Source organism: Pan paniscus, chromosome 16 (genome assembly GCF_029289425.2).
Source record: "Pan paniscus chromosome 16, NHGRI_mPanPan1-v2.0_pri, whole genome shotgun sequence".
Taxonomy (NCBI): domain Eukaryota; kingdom Metazoa; phylum Chordata; class Mammalia; order Primates; family Hominidae; genus Pan; species Pan paniscus.
The window spans coordinates 54165562-54190358 of record NC_073265.2 but is presented as its reverse complement, the minus strand read 5'-3'; the positions used below and the strand labels follow the sequence as shown (position 1 = coordinate 54190358).

The following is a 24797-nucleotide window of genomic DNA, read 5'->3' as shown; positions in this document are numbered from 1 at the left end:
CTGCATTTGAGCTGGTATAGAAAGGATGACAGTCCTTGAACACCCTGAGAGGGAGGAGGGAGGGGGCATTCGTAGCAGGGTCTCTGGCAAAGGGGGAGCCATGAAAGCCTGAAGCGAGGTGGGTTGTAAGCAGAGGTACCTTATCTCTCAGGTTTAAGTCAACCCCAGCAATGAGGAGCATCTCTGCTATGTCCTGCCAGGCGTGCTCTGCAGCCAGGTGAAGGGGCGTCTGCTGCCTCTAGGGGAGAAGCCAAGGGAACAGGTAAGTGAAAAGCATGTAGGGGTGGCCCACTACCCTAAGTCAGCCCCCACAATGATCCTAGTATATTTCTTCTAGTCTTTTCTTTAATGCAGAATGTTTTCAGTTTGTTGGTTTTACATACATGAGATCATCTTATATGTACATTTTACATCTTATTTTTTTTACCCCAACATGACACTTTTTGTGTACTATAAACTCTGATAAACGCCATTTTTGATAACTCCATACTAGCCTATTTTTGTCTGTGCCATAATTTACCTAACCACTTCCCTATTATTAAATATTTAGGCCATTTTCAAATTGAAGACTGATAAATAATACTGCAGTAAATATCTCTGTGCATGAGCTTTTAATATGTTTCTCAAGGCTGAGTTCCCAGCAGTGCTCATACATATCATTTAAAGGTATATGACATATTCTGCCAAATTGCTTTCGGCTCCCAGTGGCTCTGTGAGCCATGCCCTTGCTGGTACTGAGAATTATATGGTTGGTGGGTAGATTGTGGGGACAGGATTTAAAAGGGCTTTACTGATCACAGCCTCAGGACTCAGAGGCCTCTTGTTACACAAGACTGCCTCAGTCACCCCTGCCCTGGGAATGTTCCCTAAGGAAAAAAAGCAATGAAAGGAAAAGGTTGAATGTAAAAAGATGTTCACTGCAATGTTATAGACCGTGGCCAAAACTTGGGAGCACCCAAAATGTTCAAAAGAGGGGAATGATGAACAAAATGATATTCCCTTCAGCAACTATTTAGATTACTTTCTAAAAGCTAAAAAAAAAAAAAAAAAAAAAAAAAAAAGCGATTCCTCAACTCTGGGCCATGCTAGGAGACCACAGCCAAGCCTGCCAGCCTGGGAGGGTTTCCAGAAGCTCCCTGGGGCCCGGAAGGTCTCTGTAGCCACTTACATTGTCCATGGCATTCACGTCACTGTCGGAGTTGATGAGGAGCCGGACCAAGGCAGGGAAGTTGTGCCTCACAGCGAGGTGCAGAGGAGAGGCACCCTGCTGTGGAAGGAGATACACGGATCAATCGACCAGTCCCTCCCAGGACTGCCCAGCTGCAGGCTGGTGCTGGGGACAGGAGGAGGGAAGAGTATAGTGCTTCTGGGTTTGGCCCTTTTAGCTTCTTGGATGACATGGGTGGCCTTAGGCAATTATGGTCCCAAAGCTTGAATTCCTGGAGCCCCAAACTGATCCTCTAGATAGGTGAGGGTCTGAAGACCCAAGGGTGAGACCCTGCTATGTCAGGAACTCACTATGTGACCTCGGGCAAGTCATTTCCCTTCTCTGCTACTCTTCATCTGGCAAGTGATGTTTGCCATGGTCCCTCCTAGCAACAATACCTTAAGATTCTCTGACATCTCATTTAATCCACACATCAACCTAGGAAGTATATAGGGATGGTGTTCTTATTAGTATCTTCATCTTACAAACAGAAACACTGAAGTTCAGAAAACTTAAGTGACTTACCCAAGGATACTTAGCTAATAGGAACTATGTCTTATTGGACTTTCTACTCCCACCACGTCCCCACCCCCAGTACCTAGGTACCTAGTACCTGATAACTATTTGTGTAGAAAATGAATGAATGAGAGAGCCAGCTGGGACCAGAAAAGATATCTCACTCCAAGTCCAACTCTCCTTCAACAGTGGAAGACACCATCCCCAATAGTCTCCTGTGGCTCCCTGAGTAAATGACAAAGAGGGGATACTCCCCCCTCTCTAGGTGATATAGTGACACACATACTGTGGAATAGTACAAGACCAATAAAATTGATACTAGAAACTAATACTTATAGTAGAAAACATCCTCATGTATTGAGCTATAAAAGGGTTACAGAACAGAATACACACACACATACAACAAAAATGCCCATTATTGCCATTACTAGTTTAGGCCAGTGGGTATGGAGTGTTATCAATATTAGAAAAGAAGATTTGAACAAAAAATTATTTGTAGACATGTAATTGTATAGTTACACAGAGCTAGCACAGTTGCTCTGTCTTACCGTGTGATGCCTCCCATCATGTCACAACACAGCAGGAAGGCCCTTACAAGATGCTGGTACCATGCTCTAGGACTTCCCAGCCTCCAGAACAATGAGCTAAATAAATCCCCATTCTTTATAAGTCACCCAGTCTATGGTATTCAGTTATAGCAACACAAAACGGACTAGGACACCTCTCCCCCGCAAAAATCCTAGTAGAATAAAGTCATATAGAAGACAAAAATACTATTCAGTAGCATTCTTGTATTGAATGCTTACAAGAAATGAGATATAATTTTAAAAAAGATATTCTAGTCACAATGACAGCCAAAAAATATAAACTAACTATGAAGGATATAATTAGAAATGAATAAGACAAAAGTAAACCAAAGCTATATAATATCACTGAGGGATATAAAAGAAGACATAAAGAAATGTCAAGGCCAGGTGTGGTAGCTCACACCGGTAATCCCAGTACTTTGGGAGGCTAAGGTGGGAGGACCACTTGAGCCCAGGAGTTCGAGATCAGCCTGGACAACATAGTGGGACCCTGTCTCTACAAAAAATTTAAAACAAAATTAGCTGAGCATAGTGGTGCACACCTGTAGTTCCAGCTACCTGGGAGGCTGAGGCAGGAGGATTGCTTGAACCCAAGAGGACGAGGCTGCAGTGAGCCATGATCCTACCACTGCACTCCAACCTGGGCAACAGAGTGAGACCTTGTCTCTAAAAAATCTATCTATCTAGGCCAGGTGCAGTGGCTCATGCCTGTAATCCCAGCACTTTGGGAGGCCGAGGTGGGCGGATCACGAGGTCAGGAGATCGAGACCATCCTGGCTAACACGGTGAAACCCCATCTCTACTAAAAAAAAAATACAAAAAATTAGCCGGGCTTGGTGGCGGGTGCCTGTAGTCCCAGCTACTCGGGAGGCTGAGGCAGGAGAATGGCGTGAACCCGGAAGGCGGAGCTTGCAGTGAGCCAAGATCACACCACTGCACTCCAGCCTGGGCGACAGAGCAAGACTCTGTCTCAAAAAAAAAAAATCTATCTATCTATCTATCTATCTATCAATCAATCAATCAATCATCCTATCCCCACCATGGATGGTGGAGAGGATCCTCTTACCTAAATCTCTCTCTCCCATCTGTTAAATATTTTTGTCACAATTTGTGAATTTTAACCATTCTGAAAAGTAGTATATCATGGTGATGTTAACTTACACTTCCCTAATAGCTAATGATGTTAAACATCTTTTCATGTGCTTATTTGCCATCTGTATATCCTCTTCAGTGAAATGTCTATTCATGTCTTTTGCCCTTTTTTTTTTTTTTTACTGTTGAGTTTTGAGAGCTCTTTATATACTCTAGACACTAGCCTTTATAAGATATGTGATTTGCAAATCTTTTCTCTTGGTCCATAGCTTGTTTTTTCATCCTCTTAACAGATCCTTTGCAGAGCAAAATTTTTTAATTTTGATGAGGTCCAATTAATCAAATTTTTGCTTCAATGGATCATGTTTTTGGTGTCAAGTCTAAGAACTCTTTGGCCTAACCCTAGATCCAAAAATTTTCCTCCTTATATTTTTTCTAAAAGCTTTATAGTTTTACACTTAAGTCTGTGATCCATTTTGAGTTAATTTTGTATAAGGTGTGAGGTTTTAGTTGAGGCTCATTTTTTTGCCTGTGGATGTACAGTTGCTTCAGTACCATTTGTTGAAAAGGCTATCAAACCTTCCTCCACTGAATTGCTTTTGCATCTTCAATAAAAATCAGCTGGGCATATTTTCATGGTCTTCCCACCCTTCTTTGTGAAGCATATTACACTGTTCTGCAGCTTTATATTTTTTTGCTTTTTTTTTTTTAGAGCCAAGGTCTTGATCTGTCATGCAGGTTGGAGCGCAGTGTGTGATCATAGTTGACTGCAGCTTCAAACCCTTGGGCTCATATGATCTTCCTGCCTCAGCCTCTGGAGGAACAGGGACTACAGGCATGTGCCTCCAGCTCAGCTAATCTTAAAGTTTTTTTGTAGAGACAGTCTCGCTTTGTTGCCCAGGCTGGTCTTGAACTCCTAACCTCAAGCGCATCTCGACTTCTCAAAGTGCCGGAATTACAAGTGTGAGCCACCATTTCTGGCTTATTCTGCAGTTTTTAATAAACTTTTTCTGTCTTTTTTGTTTTCAGACAGGATCTTGTTCTGTCACCCAGGATGGAGTGCAGTGGCAAGATCATGGCTCACTGCAGCCTTGACCTCCTGGGGCCAAGCAATCCTTCTACTTCAGCCTCCCAAAGTGCTGGGATTACAGGTGCAAGCTACCATGCCTAGCCTAAACTTTTATTTTAGAATATATTTAGTTTTACGTGAAAGTTGCAAAGATAACAGAGTTCCCACATACCCCACATCCAGTTTCCTCTACTGCTAACATCTTAATTAGTATGATGTTTTTGTCATAATTAATGAGACAATGTCAATTGATTATTAGAACTTAAAATCCATACTCTATTCAGAGTCTTCACTTTCTTTTTTTTTTTTTTTTTTTTTTTTTTTTTTGAGACGGAGTCTCTCTCTGTTGCCCAGGCTGGCGTGCAGTGGCGCGATCTCGGCTCACTGCAACCTCCGCCTCCTGAGTTGAAGTGATTCTCCTACCTCAGCCTCCCAAATAGCTGGGATTACAGGCGCCCACCACCACACCCGGCTAATTTTTGAGTAAAGATGGGGTTTCACCATGTTGGCCAGGCTGGTCTTGAACTTCTGACCTCAAGTGATCCACTCACCTCAGCCTCCCAAAGTGCTGGGATTACAGGCGTGAGCCACTGCGCCTGGCCCTTAGTTTCTACCTAATATCCTTTCTGTTCCAGGATCCCATCCAGGATACCACATTATATTTAGTTGTCATGTCTCCGTATGCTCCTCTTGGCTGTGCTGGTTTCTCAGACTTTCATTGTTTTTGATGACCTTGACATTTTGAGAATTACTTGTCAAGTATTTCGTAGAATGTCTCTTAACCAGGATTTGTCTGCTGTTGTTCTCAGAATTAGACTGGGGTTAGGAGTTTGGGGGAGGATTACAGAGATAAAGTATCATTTTCATCACACCATTATCAAGGGTAAATACTGCCAACATGACTCATCACTGTTGATGTTGGCCTTGACCACCTGGCTGAGGTAGTGTTTGTCAGATTTCCCCAGAGTAAGGTTACTCTTTTCCCCTTCCCGTACTGCACTTTCTGGCAGGAAGTCACTATGCACAGCCTGTACTTAAGGTGTTGGGAGGTTCTGCATCACCTCCTTGAGAGCATGATATCTACATAAATTATTTGAAATTCTTCCGCATGGGATATTTGTTTATTCTCCTCCATTTACTTATTCAATCATTTATTTATATCAGTATGGACGCACAGTTTTTTTATACTTTGGATTACAATCCAATACTACTTCATTTTATTGCTTAAGTAGTTTCAGAGTTGACCATTGGGAGTTCTCTCCGGTGGTCCGTGTCCTTTTGACACAGCCTAATCATCGTTTTTTAATGGAGTGCTCCTTTACTTTCTGGCACTACAAGATGCTCCAGACTCACCCTATATATTAGTATTTCCTGCCCTAGTCCTAGACTTAGCCATTTTCCCAAAGAATCTTGGTTCCTTGTAGCAGAGAATTTGCACCTGCTTTGTTCACATAACTATATCTTTAAGGTCTTTCCATATAAGTACATTTTTTGAAAACTGTCTTCATTCTTATTTATTTATTTTTATTTTTATTTATTTATTTTTTTGAGACAGAGTCTCACTGTCATCCAGGCTGGAGTACAGTGGCACAATCTCGGCTCACTGCAACCTCTGCTTCCTGAGTTCAAGCGATTCTTCTGCCTCAGCCTCCTGAGTAGCTGGGACTACAGGCGTGTGCCACCACACCTGGCTAATTTTTTGTACTTTTAGTAGAGACGGGGTTTCACTATGTTGGCCAGGCTGGTCTCGAACTCCTGACCTCATGATCCACCTGCCTCAGCCTCCCAAAGTGCTGGGATTACAGGCGTGAGCCACTGCGCCCGGCCGTCCTCATTCTTTTTTATAGTTACATAGTATTCCATTGCATGGATGGGCCACAGTTGATTACATTGTCTCCTAGTTAAGCATGGGTTTCAATATTTTGCTATTACAAATGATATTGCAGCAAAAACCTTGTACATATTATCATTCCATACATGTGGAAGTATATCTGTCAAATAAATTCCTAGATTTGTTGAGTCAAAGGCACATGTATTTGTATGTTTTATACATATTGGTAAATTACCCTCTGAACAGATTGTACCAACTTCTACTCCTTCCAGTAACATATGAAGGTGCCTATTTCCCTACAGCTTTGTCAATCCACTTGGCAAAACTTTTGGATTTTTGCCAACCTAATGAGTGAAGAATTATATCTCCATGTAGTATTAATTTGCATTTCTCTTAAGAATCCTCTGTGTTTCCTTTTCTACCAAATGTCTCTTCATAACCTTTGGCCATTTTTCTCTTGTGTTGTTTGTTTTTTAACTTTGTAATGATTTGTGGGAATTGTTTTAAAATTTTTTTTAGAGATAAGGTCTCACTCTGTTACCCAGGCTGGAATGCAGTGGTGTGATCACAGCTCACTGCAGCCTCAACCTCCTCGGCTCAAGTGATCCTTCAACTTCAGCCCCCAGAGGATCTGGGACTATAGGCAGGTACCCACCACCATACCTGGCTGATTTTTAAATTTTTTGTAGATACGGGGATCTCACTATGCTGCCCAGGCTGGTCTCGAACTCCTGGACTCAAGCGATCCTCCCACCTCAGCCTTCCAAAGTGTTGGGATTACAGGTGTGAGCCACTACACCTGGCAACACCTTCACTTTTTATGAATGTGTCTTTTGACACTGTTACTACCAGCAAGTTACTTTTGGTATTAAAAACAAAGCAAATACAACAAATAAAAGTGACACAATTAATTAAATAAATAAATAGGCAGCAAAAACAGCTAAAATGAAAAGGAAAACAACATACTAAATGAGGGTAACAGGAAAACTTCTTAGTTTGACCACTGGGCTGGCATCAGGATTCTCGTGTCTTGATGGGCAGAAACAAGTAAGCATTCAGCCTGAATTCTTTCTAGCTGGAGATGATACTATTTACATGGGGGAAAATGGGAGGGCATTAAAAAAAAGTCCTTGCTTTTCTAGGGCTTTGGAATCAAGGATGCCTTTCTTCTCTATATTCCAATGAATTGTGTAATGTTGTTTTTATAATAAGTTTAAATATAGTACTTGTTTTAGCTGTAAGAAATGACCCCTTTCTGATTTAAACCATAGATGTTTCCTTGTTTATGTAATGGAAATAATAATAATAGTACTTATAGGTAAGGAAACGGGCCCAAATAGGTCAAAGCAGCTTGCCCAGGGTTATTCAGTTTGTAGTACCAGCATACAAAGCCAGGCCTAACACCAAAGCCTCTTGTTTTTAAATTTTAATTATTTAATTCAGCTTGATAGTTATTGTCAACTTGCCTTCTAGAAAGATAGTTACCATTTGAAACTCCCACTACTTTTTTTTTTTCTTTTTGAGACAGTCTCACTCTGTTGCCCAGGCTGGAGTGCAGTGGAGCGATCTTGGCTCACTGCAACTTCTGCCTCCTGGGTTCAAGTGATTCTCGTGCCTCAGCCTCCCAAGTAGCTGGGATTACAGGGATACACCACCATGCCTGACTAATTTTCTTTTTTTTTTTTTTGAGGCGGAGTCTTGCTCTGTCGCCCAGGCTGGAGTGCAGTGGTGCAATCTCAGCTCACTGCAAGCTCTGCCTCCCGGGTTCATGGCATTCTCCTGCCTCAGCCTCCTGAGTAGCTGGGACTACAGGGGCCTGACACAAAGCCCGGCTAATTTTTTGTATTTTTAGTAGAGATGGGGTTTCACCATGTTATCCAGGATAGTCTCGATCTCCTGACCTCATGATCCGCCCGCCTCGGCCTCCCAAAGTGCTGGGATTCCAGGTGTGAGCCACTGTACCCAGCCACACCTGGCTAATTTTCTATATTTTTATAGAGATGGGGTTTTGCCATGTTGCCCAGGCTGGTCTCGAACTCCTAGCCTCAAGCAATCTGCTCACCTTGGCCTCCCAAAGTGCTGGGATTACAGGCTCACGCCACCATGCCCAACTCAATTTTTTTTTTTTTTTGAGACAGAGTCTCGCTCTTGCCCAGGCTGGAGTGCAGTGGTGTGATCATGGCTCACTGTGGCCTCAACTTCCTGGGCTCAAGCAGTCCTTTAGCCTCAGCCTCCCAAGTAGCTAGGACTACATGTGTACACCACCATGACCAGCCAGTTTTTCAAAAAAAATTCTGTAGAGATGGATCTCCCTGGGTTACCCAGGCTGGTCTTGAAGTCCTGAGATCAAGCAATACTCCAGCCTCGGCCTCCCATAGTGCTGAGATTACAGGTGTGAACCACTGCACTCCCAAAGTCTGTGTTTTAACCAAAAGATTATACGGTTCCTGTGTGTGGACCAAATGTATAACAGGAAAAAGATTAACAATTAAGTGGACAGATAGGCAACATAAAAGATTAATAGTAAAACCCAATGCCTAGGCTTGGCACAGTGACTCATGCCTGTAATCCCAGCACTTTGGGAGCCTGAGGCTGGCGAATCACTTGAGTCAGGGGTTCAAGACCAGCCTGGCCAACATGGTGAAACCCCTGTATTTTTCTACCAAAAATACAAAAAAAAAAAAAATTAGCCGGGCGTGGTGGTGTGTGCCTCTAGTTCCAGCTATTCAGGAGGCTGAGGCAGGAGAATTGCTTGAACCTGGGAGGCAGAGGCTGCAGTGAGCTGAGATTGCACCACTGCACTCTAGCCTGGGCAACAGAGCAAGACTCTGTCTCAAAAAAAAAAAAAAAAAGAAAAGAAAAGAAAAAGAAAAAAAAAAAAAGCCCCAATGTATAAACGAGCAGAGAACAGGAGCTGATAATTCAGTTCAGAGAAATTGCAAGCAAGCTTGGTTTCTAATCCTATTACAGCTACAACAGTATTTCACTCTCCTAAGTGCTGCCGGCTCCCCTACTCCTGGTCCGCACCCCAACCCCAAGGATCCGATGTGCCTGTTTCTCCCTGCGCTTCATCAGTGTGCTCATGGAAGGCTTTGCAATGGAGACCCCCTTCAACACTCGCACCATACTTACATGATCAACCACGTTGGCGCAGCCTCCTGCGTGGATGAGGACCCGAGACACATCCTCCGAGCCACTGAGGGCTGCATAGTGAAGGCAGCTTAGGTTTTTCTAGAAGGAAACAGGCATCAATGCAATATCACAAGGACCCCTCCTACTGAGGTTTGCAAAGCTCTTCGAGATTCATTTTTCCATCTGAGTGTCACAACACCCCTGGGAGTATTATCCCCATTTAACTGAGGCTGGAAAAATCAATGACTTTCCCAGGCCTCATGACCAGTAAAAGGAACTCACTATGGTCTCAGTCTTTTCCTCACCTCCTATCACAAACTCAAGAATTCAGACCAAAGCCTGCCCAATTCTATGGCTGGTAAAGACATGCAGATGATAGACTCTAAGGAGGTCAGTTTTTTTTTTCCCGAGACAGAGTCTCACTCTGTCACCCAAGCTGGAGTACAGTGGCACAATCTCGGCTCACTGCAACTTCCACCTCCCAGGTTGAAGTAATTCTCCTGCCTCAGCCTCCCGAGTAGCTGGGATTACAGGTGCCTGCCACTACGCCCAGCTAATTTTTGTATTTTTAGTAGAGACGGGGTTTCACCATGTTGGCCAGGCTGGTCTTGAACTCCTGATCTTGTGATCCACCCGTCTCGGCCTCCCAAAGTGCTGGGATTACAGGCGTGAGCCACCGCACCTGGCCAGGAGGTGGTTTTTAAAGAGGAAGACAAATAAGATTTGCCAATACAGAGCAAACTCCACCCAGCATGCACTGCCCAGCACAAGCTGGTCTTGGTGCCTCCAAACAGGATCCTGGCTGGGCTAGAATGGAGGCTTGATCTTGGTGGGCCTCAAAGGGCTCTCTTTCAGTCAGTGCCCAACCTGGCCCAGTGATCACCTTGCACAAGGCACACACCAGGCAGGCCCCACTAGGGTGACCCACCACTGTCTCAGTTTGCCCAGGATTGAGGAGTTCTTGAGATGTGGGACTTTCCATTTTAAAATCAGGACAGTATGGGGCAAACCAGGACTAGCTAGCCACCCTGCTAAAGTCCCAGCTGAGCGAGTACCTGGGGTGTGTGGGACTCAGTCCATCTCCCAGTGGGAAATGCAGTCACCGTGGGCTTGGCACCTCCTCCGAGACCCTGTGGCATGACATTCTGAGAGGGGTGGGAGTGTTGGAATGGAACGTGGCCTCTGCCAGAAACCACAAGCTGAGGTTGGAGCAAAAGGCCTGGCGTGATGAGCAGCTCCAGCCCCCCACCCAATGGCCACCCAGCTGGGTGCAACCTTCCCAGTCTTTTTTTTTTTTTCTTGAGACAGGGTCTCACTCTGTCACCCAGGCTGGAGTACAGTGGTGCAATCATAGCTCACTGCAGCCTCAAACTCCCGGGCTCGAGCAATATTCCAGCTTTGGCCTCCCAAAGTGCTGTGTTACAGGCATGAGCCACCTTGCCCAGCCTACTTTTCTTTTCAAAGCCAGTCAAATTAAGCAGTGGGGAAATAAATATTTTTTAGCATAACATTTTAATTCTCTGTTTTTGAACTGCCTGTGTGTTTTTGCTATTATTATTTATATTGTATTATTTATTATTAATATTTTTGCTATACTATTGACATTTAGAACAAAGCAAGAATTCCAGAACCTGAAGCCATTCAACCAGCCAGAAAGGTTATTTGTCACTGATTCAAAAATAAAAAGCAAAGCAAAAACACCAACTCACTACCTAAAGAAAGGCCACAACCCCACTTTCCAGGTCATAGAGGAGAATTTTTACTGGCAGAATTGATGAGTACAACGGGGAGAGAGAGAAGAGGTTCATCCAGGGTCACACCTCAAGCCCCAGCTCTGTCAGGGGAAAAGCTTCATCAGTGGGTGGGAGCTCTGGAGTCAGGGGAAAAGGCTTTTGAGACTCAGCTTTGCCTCGTACTAGCTTGTGACCCTGAGAAAGTGCCCTCAAAGCTCCAGTTTTCTCATCTGCAAAATGGGTGGAATTTTTCTGAGGTAACAGTTATGAAGCGGCTTTGTGAACGATCAAGAGCTCAACAAATAGAAGACACTAATAGGGCCAGGTGCAATGGCTCCCGCCTATAATCCCAACACTTTGGAAGGCTGAGGCAGGCGGATCACTTGAGGTCAGGAGTTCAAGACCAGCGTGGCCAACATGGTGAAACCCTGTCTCTACCCAAAAAATACAAAAATGAGCCGGGGGTAGTGGCACACGCCTGTAGTCCCAGCCTCTTGGGAGGCTGAGTCAGGAAAACTGCTTGAACCCAGGAGGCGGAGGTTACAGTGAGCCAAGATCGCACCATTGCACTTCAACCTGGGCGACAGAGTAAGACCCATCTCAAAAAAAATAAAACAAAAAAAACACTAACAGGTATTGAGGTGTTGGGCCCTATTATGTCCTGGGCACTGTGTTAGGTATTTAATCCTCACAACAATGTAAAAAAGTAAATGTCACTGCACTTTATAGTTGGGAAACAAGGCTCAGAGAGGTTAAGTAACTTGCTCCAGGTCACAGGGCTCAGCAGTGGAGAAGCCAAGATCAGAACCTTGCCTGCTGCCTCGAAGCCTCTATTCACTCAGGGTTCAGGAATCCCTGTGGCCGTTACTGCCGACATGGCTATGGCTCAGCAGCCAAGAGCCGACCGCAGTCTTGGGAGGGCCTGGCTACCTGGGTGAGGGCATTCACGGTGCTCCCAGCCCTGAGGAGGAGCTGCACACAGTCAGGGTGGGATCCTCCAGCAGCCGAATGCAGGGCAGTCAGACCTTCCTGCAACACACAAGGAGAGCAATGAGGATGGTGGGGAGGCCCACCCCCAAGTGACCCCTAATCCCACGGTGAGAGGATGCCCCTTGTGCCTTGGCCCCAGGGCCCCTTGAGCTCTCCACTGCCCTGCCCCTGGGAACAATGAGCTTTCTTGTTTGTGATTCCATGAGCCCCACCCCTGAAGTCCTCACTTTATGGAGCACACACATGGCATAGTCACTCCTGGCTCCACATCTCTGCTCATGTTCTGCCCCGGTCAGGCTGTCTCAGCCCCTCCCCTCTATTTCCTTCTCCTCCAGCAAGCCCTGCCTCACCATCCTGTCCACGGTGACGTCTCCCTTCTTTGAACACACACTCTCTGTCTCACTTATTTGGTGATGCATCATGCCAAGTACTACCATTAAGCCTGGAGTTCAGTGCTGCTGCTTGTCTTTCCCTGGTGGGCTCTCAGTTCAAGATCATGCCCTCAGCCTCCTGGCTTTAGACTTCACCATGGACTGGTGGGGGTTCCTCGAAGGCAGAGAGCAAGAAAGGGTCACGCATCTCGCCATCCCCAGGAGGTGACTCACCGCATTCTGCTCCTCCAGGTCCAGCCCGATGTCCACAAGTCGCTGCAGCACAGCCATATGGCCCCGACCAGCAGCCAGATGAAGAGCCGTGTTCCCCTCCTGCAGGAAAAAGGGCTCCTGAGGGGCCAGCAGACCAGAGAGTCCCAGAATCACAGACCTGTGATGAGCTGCAGCCATGCACACTGGGTCAGTGCCACCCTGCTCCTGACAACTGGGCCAAAAACTATAACCAGGGGCAGATTCAAGGGCCAAGCCCTGGTCTTTCTTTCCTTATACTTCAAGGCAGGCACATTGCTTAAAAATTAAACAAATCCAATTCTACTTTCCACGTGCCCATCTGAAGCCGGTCCCTCCTCATGTCCCCCAGATCCATCTCCTCTCACGGCTCAAGGCCCCAGCAACTCTCCCCTGCGCTCAGGCTGTTCCAGGCAGCTGCTTGGCTCAGTCACCTGCCTCCCTCAAGTCTTTGTGTGAGACGTTAGTTTCTCATTGAGTAGCATGGCCTGCCCGGGCCACACTGAAACTACAAACCCCACCTCTGTCCTCCTGAGACTATTTTTGGGTCCTGCTTTTCCTTTCCCCACTGCATAGATCACCTGCTAACACACTCTGTCACTGGCTGAGTGCTTAGTATTTATTGTCTGACTCTTTTTTTTTTTAATTTTACTTTAAGTTCTGGGATACGTGTGCAGAATGTGCAGGTTTGTTACATCGGTAAACGTGTGCATTGGTGGTTTGCTGCACCCATCAACCTGTCACCTAGGTATTAAGCACTGCATGCATTAGCTATTTGCCCTGATGCTCTCCCTAACTTTGCCCCCTTTCAACAGGCCCTGGTGTGTGTTGTCCCCCTCCCTGTGTCCATGTGGTTCTCATTGTTCAGCTGCCACTTATGAGGGAGACCATGCAGTGTTTGGTTTTCTGTTCCTGTGTTAGTCTGCTGAGGATGATGGTTCCCGGCTTCATCCATGTCCCTGCAAAGGACATGATCTCATTCCTTTTTATGGCTGCACAGTATTCCATGGTGTGTATGTGCCACATTTTCTTTATCCAGTCTATCATTGATGGGCATTTGGGTTGGTTCCATGTGTCTGACCCTTCTTGCTGGAACATAAGCACCATGGGGGCATCTATTTTGTTCTCTGAAGTTTCCTTAAGTGCCTAGAATAGGGCCGGGGGTACATGGCCAACACTCAGTAGATATTTGTTCAATGAGTCAATAATGTAGGAGGGTCTTCAGGTGATCATGTGGAGAGCTTGACATGTGTCCCTGGAACTTGAGGGCCAGAGGACTGGTAGTTGCTTTGCACTTGGAAAGTCTAAAGGTGACAGTGACATAGCCAAGAGAAGCAGCTGCATGGGGCAGGGCAGAGGGCACAACGTACTTTGTATCAGAAGTGGCCCCTGCTGAGGTCAGCCTGCGTGGGGTTGTCCTTTAAAGGGATCTCCCTGCTGGGCATGGTACCTCACACCTGTAATCCCAGCACTTTGGGAGGCTGAGGTGGGCAGATAGCTTGAGCCCAGGAATTCCAGCCTGGGCAATATAGTGAGACTCCGTCTCTACAAAAGATACAAAAATTAGCCAGATGTGGTGGTGCGTGCCTGTAGTTCCAGATACTGGAGAGACTGAGGCAGGAGGATTGCTTGAGCATGGGAAGTTGAGGCTGCAATGAGCTGTGATTGCGCCACTACACTCCAGCCTGGGCAACAGGGTAAGATCTTGCCTCAAAAAAAAATTGAATTCAGCTAAAAATAATAAAATTCTAAAATAATTTTAAAAAGCCCTCAACAGCTTTGTTTTTCTCTCCTTGCCAGCTTCTCTGCAGCCTGTAGCCTGCAGGCTGGCTGCTGCGAGCCAGGACAAGCGGTGGGAAATGCAATCACAGCGTGAAATCTCTGTGTTCAGAGACACGCAGGAGGCAGGTGAACCATGAAGGGCCAACACATGCCCCCAGTTAGCAGGGTGTAGAGACCATGGCAGGGCTTTCTTCTTCCTTCTGGGTTATAAATATCCATGTCCTGCCATTTGAAGCTGCAAGTGGCACACATGGATGCCTGACAGGCGCTCGCACTTTCCTGGGCAGGGCAGGGGGCTCAGAGGCAGGACAGCTGGGCAGAAGGCAGCCTTGGCGTGGGCCCGGGGCCCTCTCCCCTCCACCTTGGGGATGTCCAGCATCTCTACTTCTGTGAGGCCTTGACAGCAACTTTGCCCTTCCAAGTGGAGTTGATAGCTCTCTCTGGGCTCTCAAAGCCTCCCTAGCATTCTAGAGTACACGTGGAGTGACCTGTGTTGTCATTGACTCTAAGAGGTCTATCCCCCTTATCAGGCATTGAAAAACTTACTGTGCCCCCCTCCCAGATGAAATTGAAAATGAAAACACTCCCATTCTGAAAACACAAAACTTAACAGGGGTATGCAATTTTAAAAGCTTCTTTGCAGAATTTCTGATTGCAAGATTCTGGAGAAGTTCATCAAAGCTGTATTTTATCTTTCACTGTTCTTGGTGCTCATGCTCTCCTGGGGCCCTGAGGTGTGATCATTTTGCCTCTTGGGTTTGCCAGTCCTGGCAGGCACTGCCCTCCCCGCTCTTTGCATGCCCAGTTCCTGGCCCAGTGCCTTGCACAGGATAGGACCTGCTCAGCCCAAAAGGATGAGTGTGGATGGACTCAGTGCAGAACCCAAGGGGGTCCAACCCAGGAGGCAGCCTGGTAAGGGGAGAAAGACAGCTTTATGCATTAGGATGCTGCTTCCAAATCCAGCTCTACCTGTGTCTCACTGTGTGGCCCTGGCTAAGGCTTGTCCCTCTCTGGGCATCAGTTTCCACAGCTGTAAAATGAGAAGGCTGAATTCAGATGCCTTCCAGTTCCAAGACCCTGCAGTGCATTTGTGTGTGAGCTCTCTATCACTTCATTTTACACAGAACTCCCTCTATCCTGGCCAAGCACATTAACCAGAAGATTAATAACGGAGTTAATCCCTGTTGGAGGCATCATTTAGAATTTGCTGTAACAGGCCGGGCGCGATGGCTTACGCGTGTAATCCCAGCACTTTGGGAGGCTGAGGCGGGTGGATCACGAGGTCAGGAGATCAAGACCATCCTGGCTAACACGTGAAACCCCATCTCTACTAAAAATACAAAAAAAATTAGCTGGGTGTGGTGGCGGGCACCTATAGTCCCAGCTATTCGGGAGGCTGAGGCAGGAGAATGGTGTGAACCCAGGAGGCGGAGCTTGCAGTGAGCCAAGACAGCGCCACTGCACTCCAGCCTGGGCGACAGAGTGAGACTCCGTCTCAAAAAAAAAAAAAAAAGGGAATTTGCTGTAACATATTTTGCCTAATGATTCACAAGGGTCCAATGATAAGAGTCATTTGCAGGGTAGACCCTCCGGTCCCCGTCCCTTACCCCTTCTCAGATTGGTGAAATCCTGCTCACAAGCCCTGAATGATATGCTACCTCCTCCATGCTCCCAACCTATTCCTGCCATAACCATAGCAGAGCAGATGTGTGGCTACCACCCCCTAACACTTCCCCACATCTGTCAACAACAGACAACCCCAGTAGATCACAGCCCTGCTCAACCCACTCCAGGCAGCACTACCAACCACCCAGATCTGCCACCCTGGCCAGCCACGTCGGATCAGAAATCCTTACTATGCCTGTGGCACTGAGTTCCTCGAGTAAGAAACAGTGTCTTGGGCATCTTTATGCCACCAACCTGTAGCACAGGGCTGGCCCATAGCACACGCTGGTGAAGGGCCTGCTGGATGAACACTAAGTACGCTCTCATCTTTGGGCCACACGGGCCTCCAGCACAATGGGAGTCAGACGTGGACACAGGTGAGGAGCCAGAGCCTGGAAGGTGGCAAGTTTTGCACCCTGGTCAGGATCCCAGAGCCTCACGGACACGGTACCTTGTCTTTGACACTGTGGTCACAGCCAGAGCCCACGAGGAAGTCCAGAGCATCCAGCTGCCCGTGCTCAGCTGCCCTGTGAAACGCCGTCCTCCCCAGCTGGCCAGGAGGAGAAGCGGTGTGAGCCTTCCTCACTCTGTCAGTGGGCATACCTGCCTCTGCCCACCTGGCCTCTGTTCCCCAACCACTCTGGCTTTGTAGTGGCCTCTCCTGCCCCAGACACTGTCCTGTCCCCTTGCCTCCCCACACCCTGCCTGGAAAGCCCAGACCCAACTTCCCAACAAGAGCCACTTGCTGGGGTCCCTCCCTGGCTGAAGTCCTGAGGTGGCTCCTTGCTGCCTAATGAATAAACAGATTCTTGAGGATGGGGGTTGAGATCACCAGAGGGACCCCCAACCACCCATCAGACCTTCCCTCCTAAGATTCCAGTCCCTCAGAACTCACACTAGAGCCCTTTCCTGTCCCTAAAGCTCCCACAAGCCTCGCTCTTCCATTTGGTGCCCCCTCCAACCCCTGATTTCCAATCTTACCCACAAATCCAGTTTATTTACCAAATGCCACCTCCTCCAGGAAGCAGAAGCAATGGCTTGCTTTTCTAACCCACCTAGTCCTTGATCAAGACCTCTCTGTGGCAACTGACTGTGTTCTGCTTGTATTCTGCTCATTTGCGCCTCAACACCTCTTCCCAACCAGCGGCTCCCCAGGCCAGGTGCAATATGCCCACAGATCAAAGGATGCACCCAAGGAATGTGGTAAGCCCAGTGTGCAAGAGTGGCCCCAGGAGCCCCCCGCCCAATCGGAATGATGAGTAGCCCTGAGGCACTCTCACCTTGTCTACGTGGTCCAGGGCCACATCCTCCAGGTCCTCCATTATGAACGCCAGCACAGGCACATGGCCTTTTTGGGCTGCGCAGTGCAGTAAGGTCAGGCCATCCTGGAAACAAGTGCAGGAGGGTCCCTGCAGTCTGTGAAGGGATGCCCTTTTCACACACTGCCAGTCTCCCAAACAGCGAGTGTTTGGGACCCAGAATACAGCCTCCCCATGGATACAACACTGTAAATGATGAATGGACCCGAGGGATAACCCACTCTGCTGCCCACTTAGCCTTAGGGGGGCTGGCAGGAGTCGGGATGCCAAAATTCAAATCCCAGCTCCAGCACCCCTCAGCTCCGGAGTCTCGGGCCAGTTACCTCCACCTCTCTGAGCCTCCACTTTCACACAGGACAAACTAGCATCATAATCCCTGACCACTTCAGTGGGTGGTTGAGAGGACTGGACCTACAGGAAAGGTATTTTATCAACTGAAAATTAATTCAAACATGTACGGTGAGGTCGTGTAGCACTAGTAGCCTCCAGAACAGTTAAGAAGGTTCTAGGTATCTGCCTTCCTTGATACAGCTGCTAATGAAGAAGCAGGTGACCAAGTGACCAGTGTATGTCACTAGGAAGTGACCTCCTCACCTTCTAGGGCAGATTAAGAGCAGATGTGGTCTGCAGGGAGTAGAGGGAAGTGGCCTGGGTTGGGGGTGGACAGGAAGAAGGTCTCTGGGGCCTAGAAGCAAAAGGAAGGAGACTTGCAAATACTATGTTTATGCCCCAGAGCTTCTACTCCTGCCTTGTATTAAGGTCAGATTATTTGAAGTCCTGTTTGCAACCCATCAGTGGGTCATAAAAATCAGTACAACAGTGTTTTACATCTTGACAGTGGTCAAATCTCAGTGAATATAAATTTTCAATATGTGTATTTCTTTTTTTTTTTTTTTTTTTTTTTGAGTCGGAGTCTCACTCTGTCTCCCAGGCTAGAGTGCAGTGGTGCGATCTCGGCTCACTGCAACTTCCACCTCCTGGGTTCAAGCAATTCTCCTGCCTCAACCTCCCGAGTAGCTGGGATTACAGGCAGCCACCACCACGCCCGGCTAATTTTTTGTATTTTTAGTAGAGATGGGGTTTCCCCATGTTGCCTAGGCTGGTTTCGAACTCCCAAACTCAGGCAATCTGCCTGCCTCGGCCTCCCAAAGTGCTGGGATTACAGGCATGAACCACCACGCCCGGCCCAGTGTGTGTATTTCATGTTGGTATCATGGACCCCTTGATATGAAAGGATGAGAAGGACACTTCCCTCTTGTGTTCTTCCCAAATTCCATAGCCCTGGACGGATGATTTTCATGAGGAAAACATGAGACAAACCCAAATTAAGGACATTCCACAAAATACTTGGCTACTACTCTCCAAAACGGTTAAGGTCATGGAAAACAAGGAAGAACAAAGAAATCATCACAAGATTGGAAGAGACTAAGGAGACAAAATGACTAAAGCATTATAGAATATTAATGGAAAAACTGCTGAAATCTTATTATAGTCTATAGTTTAGTAAAACTGTAAATATCACCAATGCCTGGCAAGGTAGAGCTACATAAACAGCAGCGAAAGGAGAAAGCTTCAGGGCAGAAGCAGGACTGGGCCTGTGGCATCTATGGGTAAGATGAATCCCTTTGGGGAAGACCTTGAATAAGAGATTGAAAGGAAGAGTGGGGTCTATCATTTGCAAAGCTGGCTGCATCTATTCCTCCTGCCCTTGGAAGCACACCCCAGGGTGGTGCTACTCTTCTCACTGAGAATCTACACTGGTCCTGTGATGGGCTTTTGAATGCAATGGAGGTGATACCACGTGGCTTTCCAGCCTTGGCCTCTAGAGCCCTTGCCAATTCTGCTCTGGCTCTTTTGCTGTCCTGAGGCAGACACATAAGGAAGTCTAGGCTGAACTCCCTAAAGATCAGTGACCACCTGGAGAAACCAGCTGCACCATCCCAGACATTCCAACCCTTCCTGCAGAGGCTCCAGACATGTGAGTGAGACCCTCCAGGGCCAGCCAGCCCCCAGCCCACCCACCTGCTGACTGCAGCCTTGTAGGTGAGCCCAGGCAAGGCCACAGGAACTGCCCGCCAACCACAGAATTGTGGAAAATAATATATCATTACTTTCAGATTCATTACGTTTAAATTTTAGAGTGATTTGTTGCCAAAAACAGAAAACAAATATAGAGGGGATCTGCTTAACTAGAAGAGTCCATGACTCAGAACCTCACCCTCCATATACACCCAAGACCCCGCCTCCCTCATTCTAGAACATGGAGGCTCATTCACAACTCTGTTTATAGTATACTCCATCAAGACAGCACTGGATTCCCCAGGGCCACTGAGCCCTTCCAAGGCCAAGCCAGGCCAGGCTGGCAGGACCAGACAGCAGAACCCTGAGCTTGAACCTGGGTGTATTCACAGGGCGCCCTCCTGCTGGCCCCTCCCTCCCACACTCCAGTTCAGATCTTGTGACCCACCACATAGGGGCATGGTTCTCTGGGATGGATTTTCCAACCCAAATGCTTTCAGGCACTCCCACCACTGCCAACAGGATCCTAACAATGGCATGGGACAGACCTCTTATGTGCCACGACCCTTTTACATCTGGTGAAGCCTATAGACCCCTTCTCAGAATATTTACTTAAATGCAAAAAAAAATTATACAGGAAAAAAAAATTAATCAAATACACAGGCTTACAATGGCGTATTAGTTTCCTATTGCTGCTATAACAGATTACTATAAGCTTCATGGCATAAAACAGCACAAATTTATTATTTTACAATACTAGAGGTCAGAACTCTAAATTGGGTTGGCAATGCTGTGTTTCTTCTGGAAGCTCTTGGGGAAAATCCATTTCCTGGCCTTTTCCAGCTTCTAGAAGCTGCCCGAATTCCTTGGCTAGTGGCTCACATCACTCCAGCCCTGCCTCCTTCATCACACCTCACACACATCACATCACACCCAACAAATTACTATTGGTGTGTTAGGTTCTGGGGGTTCAGAGGTTCTAGGGATTAGGATATGGACATCTTTGGGGTGCCATTATTCTGCCTACCATAAAAGGAAACCAATTATATTGAAATTAAGTTATCAAAATATTACAAACCAAGTTTTCAATCTAGTAACATATGTGTTTCCTTACTGACCCGTTAAACAACAAGATCTAGTGAAGGGTCTAATCACTGCCATAATTTCAATGTAATGATAAGTGTAAGAAGTATTTTAAGATAACTGCAAAAATTTTCATGTGATATGAAAATAGCTAAATTTTCTATTAGTGACAAAGTCACAAGTACTAATATCACCTACATTCATGATTGGAAAAAGTGCTAATTAGCCGGGAGTGGTGGCACGCGCCTATAGTCCCAGCTACTCTGGGGGCTGAGGCAAGAGAATTGCTTGAACCCAGTAGGCGGAGGTTGCAGTGAGCTGAGATCATGCCACTGCACTCCAGCCTGGGTGACACAGCAAGACTCCATCTCAAAAGAAAGAAAGAAAAAAATGCTAAATTTTCAAGAAGTTAGCCAAAATAAATATGCACTTTTTTCCAATCCAAGTTCATAGGTCCTCTGAATTTTCTCCAAGAACCCATGTGAGAACTCCTGGCTGAGGGATTTGGCCCAGAAATGTTTGCATTTTCCTATGGGCCACTGACACCCTAAATGGTGAGACACCAGTGGAGGGATTCCGGGCACTGTCACTTGCTGGGGCCCTGCTCCCTCAAATCCCAGTGCAGGCTGATAGAGAAACTTGCCCACCATACCACACTTGGTAAATGATGCTTTGCTCCTTTCACCCCACCGCACTGAGCACAAGGGGTGCAGGGCCTGGCAGGAGGGTGGAGGAGACCTCACCTCCTTCTCATTTAATTTTCCTAACTACCCTCTGAGGGAGTTACTTTGATTTCTCTCTTGTAAATAAGGAAGCCAGCCAGAGGGCTGGGAACTCTCCCAACTCACCGAATAGTAAAGGGAGGTGGGGGAGATCAGATGAAAGAGGGACAGGCAGAGGCAGGTGGGGGGCTGGAGGGGCAAGCAGGGGTGGGGGACAGAGGTCGGGGGAGACCTGTGCATCCAGGCCGGGGGAGCCGAGGGGACAGGGGTCTACCAGCTGAGGCCTTACCTTGCTCTCACAGTGGATCTTGGCCCCTGAGTTTACCAAGATCTGGAGGATTCGTAAGTGGCCGAACCAGGCAGACAGGAGAAGCGCGTTCATCCCAAACTAGGGGAGAGGACATAGAGGAGGTGAGAAGAATGTGGGAAGGCGTGGCTGTGCCAGCCAGGCCCCGTGCTTTATGACTAAACCATACAACCAGAAGGAACTATAAGTGCCACTTAATCCAGGGAGCTCCAAGCTTTAGGAGTTTAAAGACCAAGATTTTTTTTTTAAATAGAGGCTGATGTACTATTGCAAACTTTTAAAATTTATTTTTGCTAAATGAAACTTAAAAATAAAACAGCTGCCAGCCAGGCTTGGTGGCTCACGCCTGTAATCCCAGCACTTTGGGAGGCTGAGGCAGGAGGATCGATCACATGAGGTCAGGAGTTCAAGACCAGCCTGGCCAATATGGTGAAACCCCGTCTCTACTAAAAATAGAAAAATTAGCCGAGCGTGGTGGTGGGCACCTGTAATCCCAGCTACTTGGGAGGTTGAGGCAGGAGAATCGCTTGAACCCAGGAGACGGAGGTTGCAGTGAGGTGAGATCACGCCACTGCACTCCAGCCTGAGCGACAGAGTGAGACTTCGTCTCAAAACAAACAAACAAAAAAACCAGCTGCCATTTACTCTCATCACCATTTCATAAAGAAAGACCATTTTAAAAGAAAAAATTTGTAAGGAACCAATCTTAGAATATATACTTGACAAATAAAGCTTCGTAACTGGGCGTGGTGGTTCACACCTGTAATCCCAACACTCTGAGATGAGGATCACTTGAGCCCCGGGGGTTTGAAACCAGACTGGGCAAAATAGGGGGACCCCCATCTCTACAGACATTTTCGTAAAAATAAGCCAGGTGTGGAGGCACACTCCTGTGGTCCCAGCTACTCAGGAGGCTGAGGTGGGAGGATCACTTGAGCCCAGGAGGTAGAGGCTGCAATGAGCTGTGATCGCACCACTGCACTCCAGCCTTGGTGACAGAGCGAAACCCTGTCTCAAAAACAAACAAACAAAGACAAAAAAACAAATGTAGCTTCATGAAAAATACGTTGTCCCTGTTTTCTGATTTGCTATGACTGGTGAAGACCTTATCCTGGACTGGTGTTTAAGAATGGACTGTTTAAATCTCCCATAGAGGCTGGGAATGGTGGCTCATGCCTGTAATCTCAACACTTTGGGAGGGACCAAGGTGGGAGGATCGCTTGAGCCCAGGAGTTCAAGACCAGCCTGGGCAATATAATGAGACCTGTCTCTATAAAAAAATTAATTAGCTGGGCATGGTGGTACGTGCCTGTAGTCCCAGCTACTTGAGAGACTGAGATGAGAGGATCATTTGAACCCAGGAGGCAAAGCTTATGGTGAGCCAAAATTGCACCACTGCACTCCAGCCTGGGCAATGGAGTGAGAGCCTCTCTCAAAAATAAATAAATAAATATCCCATAGAATATCTTCAAGGCAGATAGCTTAAGTCTGCAGCACCACACCACCTCACGAGACATCCCTGCGCAGTCAAACACTGGCTTCTGTTAGAAATGCCTCCTCGAGCTCTATTGAAATCTGTACTCCTGCAATTTCCATCCCACCAACTCTCTGGAGCAACTGAAAATATGTCTATGCCTCCACTCAGGGCAGCCCCACACCTGTTTGCAGGGTGCTCTTCCTCCACATCTGCACCGTGCTCCAGGGTCCCCAGAGTCCCTTCACTGACCTCCACTGCAGTAGGGCTCTGCACTTCCCCCACCTCCCCGGAGTCTTTTCTTCTCTGTGAAGAGCAACCCCAGGCCTCCAAACTCAGCTCCGGGGATACATCAAGAGCCAGCCAGATCCTGGGAATGGTTTTTTGCAGTGCCTCCTTGGGTGCGGTGGCTCCACCAGGAGCCTTTGTGAGGGGTACCAAGAAAAGGGGTCTTAGCGGTTGGCACCAGAATTCCTCTTAGGGAGGGAACTGTGTTTGGGTAAAAGCCTTGACAAAGGGTTGAGGCAAAAGGTGAAACTCAGAGGGAACTCACTGATCAGCAGGCTCCCGAGCATCCAAAGAGAGTTGCACTGCTTTGCTTTAGAAACAGGCGGGAATTTGGAGGCAGGAGGGGGGTGGTGCAGACAAGGACAGCACTGGAGAGAGGAGGGAAGCAGAGGCTGGGGCCAAGGCAAGGAGAGGACCAAGGGCCTTTAAAGAACAGAATGTCAAAGAGGGGTTTTTAGGATTTTTACATTGTTTTCATGTATAATGTAGGTCTCCTCTATTTCCCAGTTTGGAAAACCACACCACAAGCCTTCTGTGAATGGAGTCCCTGGAAACCGGGGAGAGGTACCATGTTTGGGATGACACCAGGGTGGAGTCAAAGGACTATTTGCAAAATTTCAAGAGAATGCCAAAAGCTGACCAGAAGCTGGAAGCAAGAGCCAGCAGGGACCACAAGCACTTAAGTTCTTCCTCATGAAATCCTAGGGAAGGTGTTGGATCTCGCATAGAGCCTCAAATGAGGGTCTATCATCCAAGATGGGGACATATTTTTTAAATTAAAAATTATAAAACAAAACAAAAGAAACAAATGAGGGTCTACAGCTGGCCTTAACTAGAGCCGAAGAGGCCAGGAGACCCGGCACTGGTTCAGAGCTCAGCATCTGGTAGAGAATCAGCAACTGTGGGCTGGCTGCAGGAGGAAAGAGAAAGAACAAGCACGGGCAGAGTCCAGAGGAAGGAGTCCACAGACGCTTGGGAGTAAAAAGGGTGAAGGCTCAGGACTGAGGGAGGGAGAGCCATGGGAGCCAGAGCCTCCTGACAGTGGGGACCCCCGGGATACATCACAGTCCTATACCAGCTTTCCCCACATACATAGTTCCTAGGAACTGTCCAGGCCAGAGTCCTGTGGCATATCACTACAGACTTTCCTCCAACCACAGGATTTCCCTTCTCCAGTATCTCCCGAACCCCATTACTACAGCAGGCAAGCCCAGCAGGCTGTCTTATTTTTCAAAAGGTTACTTATTACCATTTGCAAAAGAAACAGAGAGGATTCTTTTTTTTTTTTTTTGAGACAGAGTCTCGCTCTGTCACCCAGGTTGGAGTGCAGTGCCACAATCTTGGCTCATGGCAACCTCCGT

General features: G+C 47.2%; 1 protein-coding gene across 18 annotated transcripts in view; it reads right to left on the bottom strand.

Moving 5' to 3' along the window:
• The window catches only part of ANKDD1A (ankyrin repeat and death domain containing 1A), a 46824-nt gene that overhangs the window by 14588 nt on the left and 7439 nt on the right, over window positions 1–24797 (bottom strand). For 12 of the 18 annotated variants that reach the window (XR_004666544.4, XM_055098735.3, XM_055098727.3 and 9 more), the window contains 8 exons: window positions 21657–21755; window positions 17505–17609; window positions 16676–16774; window positions 12763–12861; window positions 12098–12196; window positions 9435–9533; window positions 1169–1267; window positions 140–238 (listed from right to left, as the gene is read on the bottom strand). Coding sequence is in view for 17 of the 18 variants with exons in the window: in XM_055098735.3 (XP_054954710.1) it covers window positions 140–238; window positions 1169–1267; window positions 9435–9533; window positions 12098–12196; window positions 12763–12861; window positions 16676–16774; window positions 17505–17609; window positions 21657–21755 (798 nt within the window). In the remaining variant the exon portion in view is untranslated. The remainder of the gene's footprint in view (window positions 1–139; window positions 239–1168; window positions 1268–9434; window positions 9534–12097; window positions 12197–12762; window positions 12862–16675; window positions 16775–17504; window positions 17610–21656; window positions 21756–24797) is intronic. The other 6 variants (XM_055098728.3, XM_055098731.3, XM_063596711.1 and 3 more) reach the window with 3 other exon arrangements.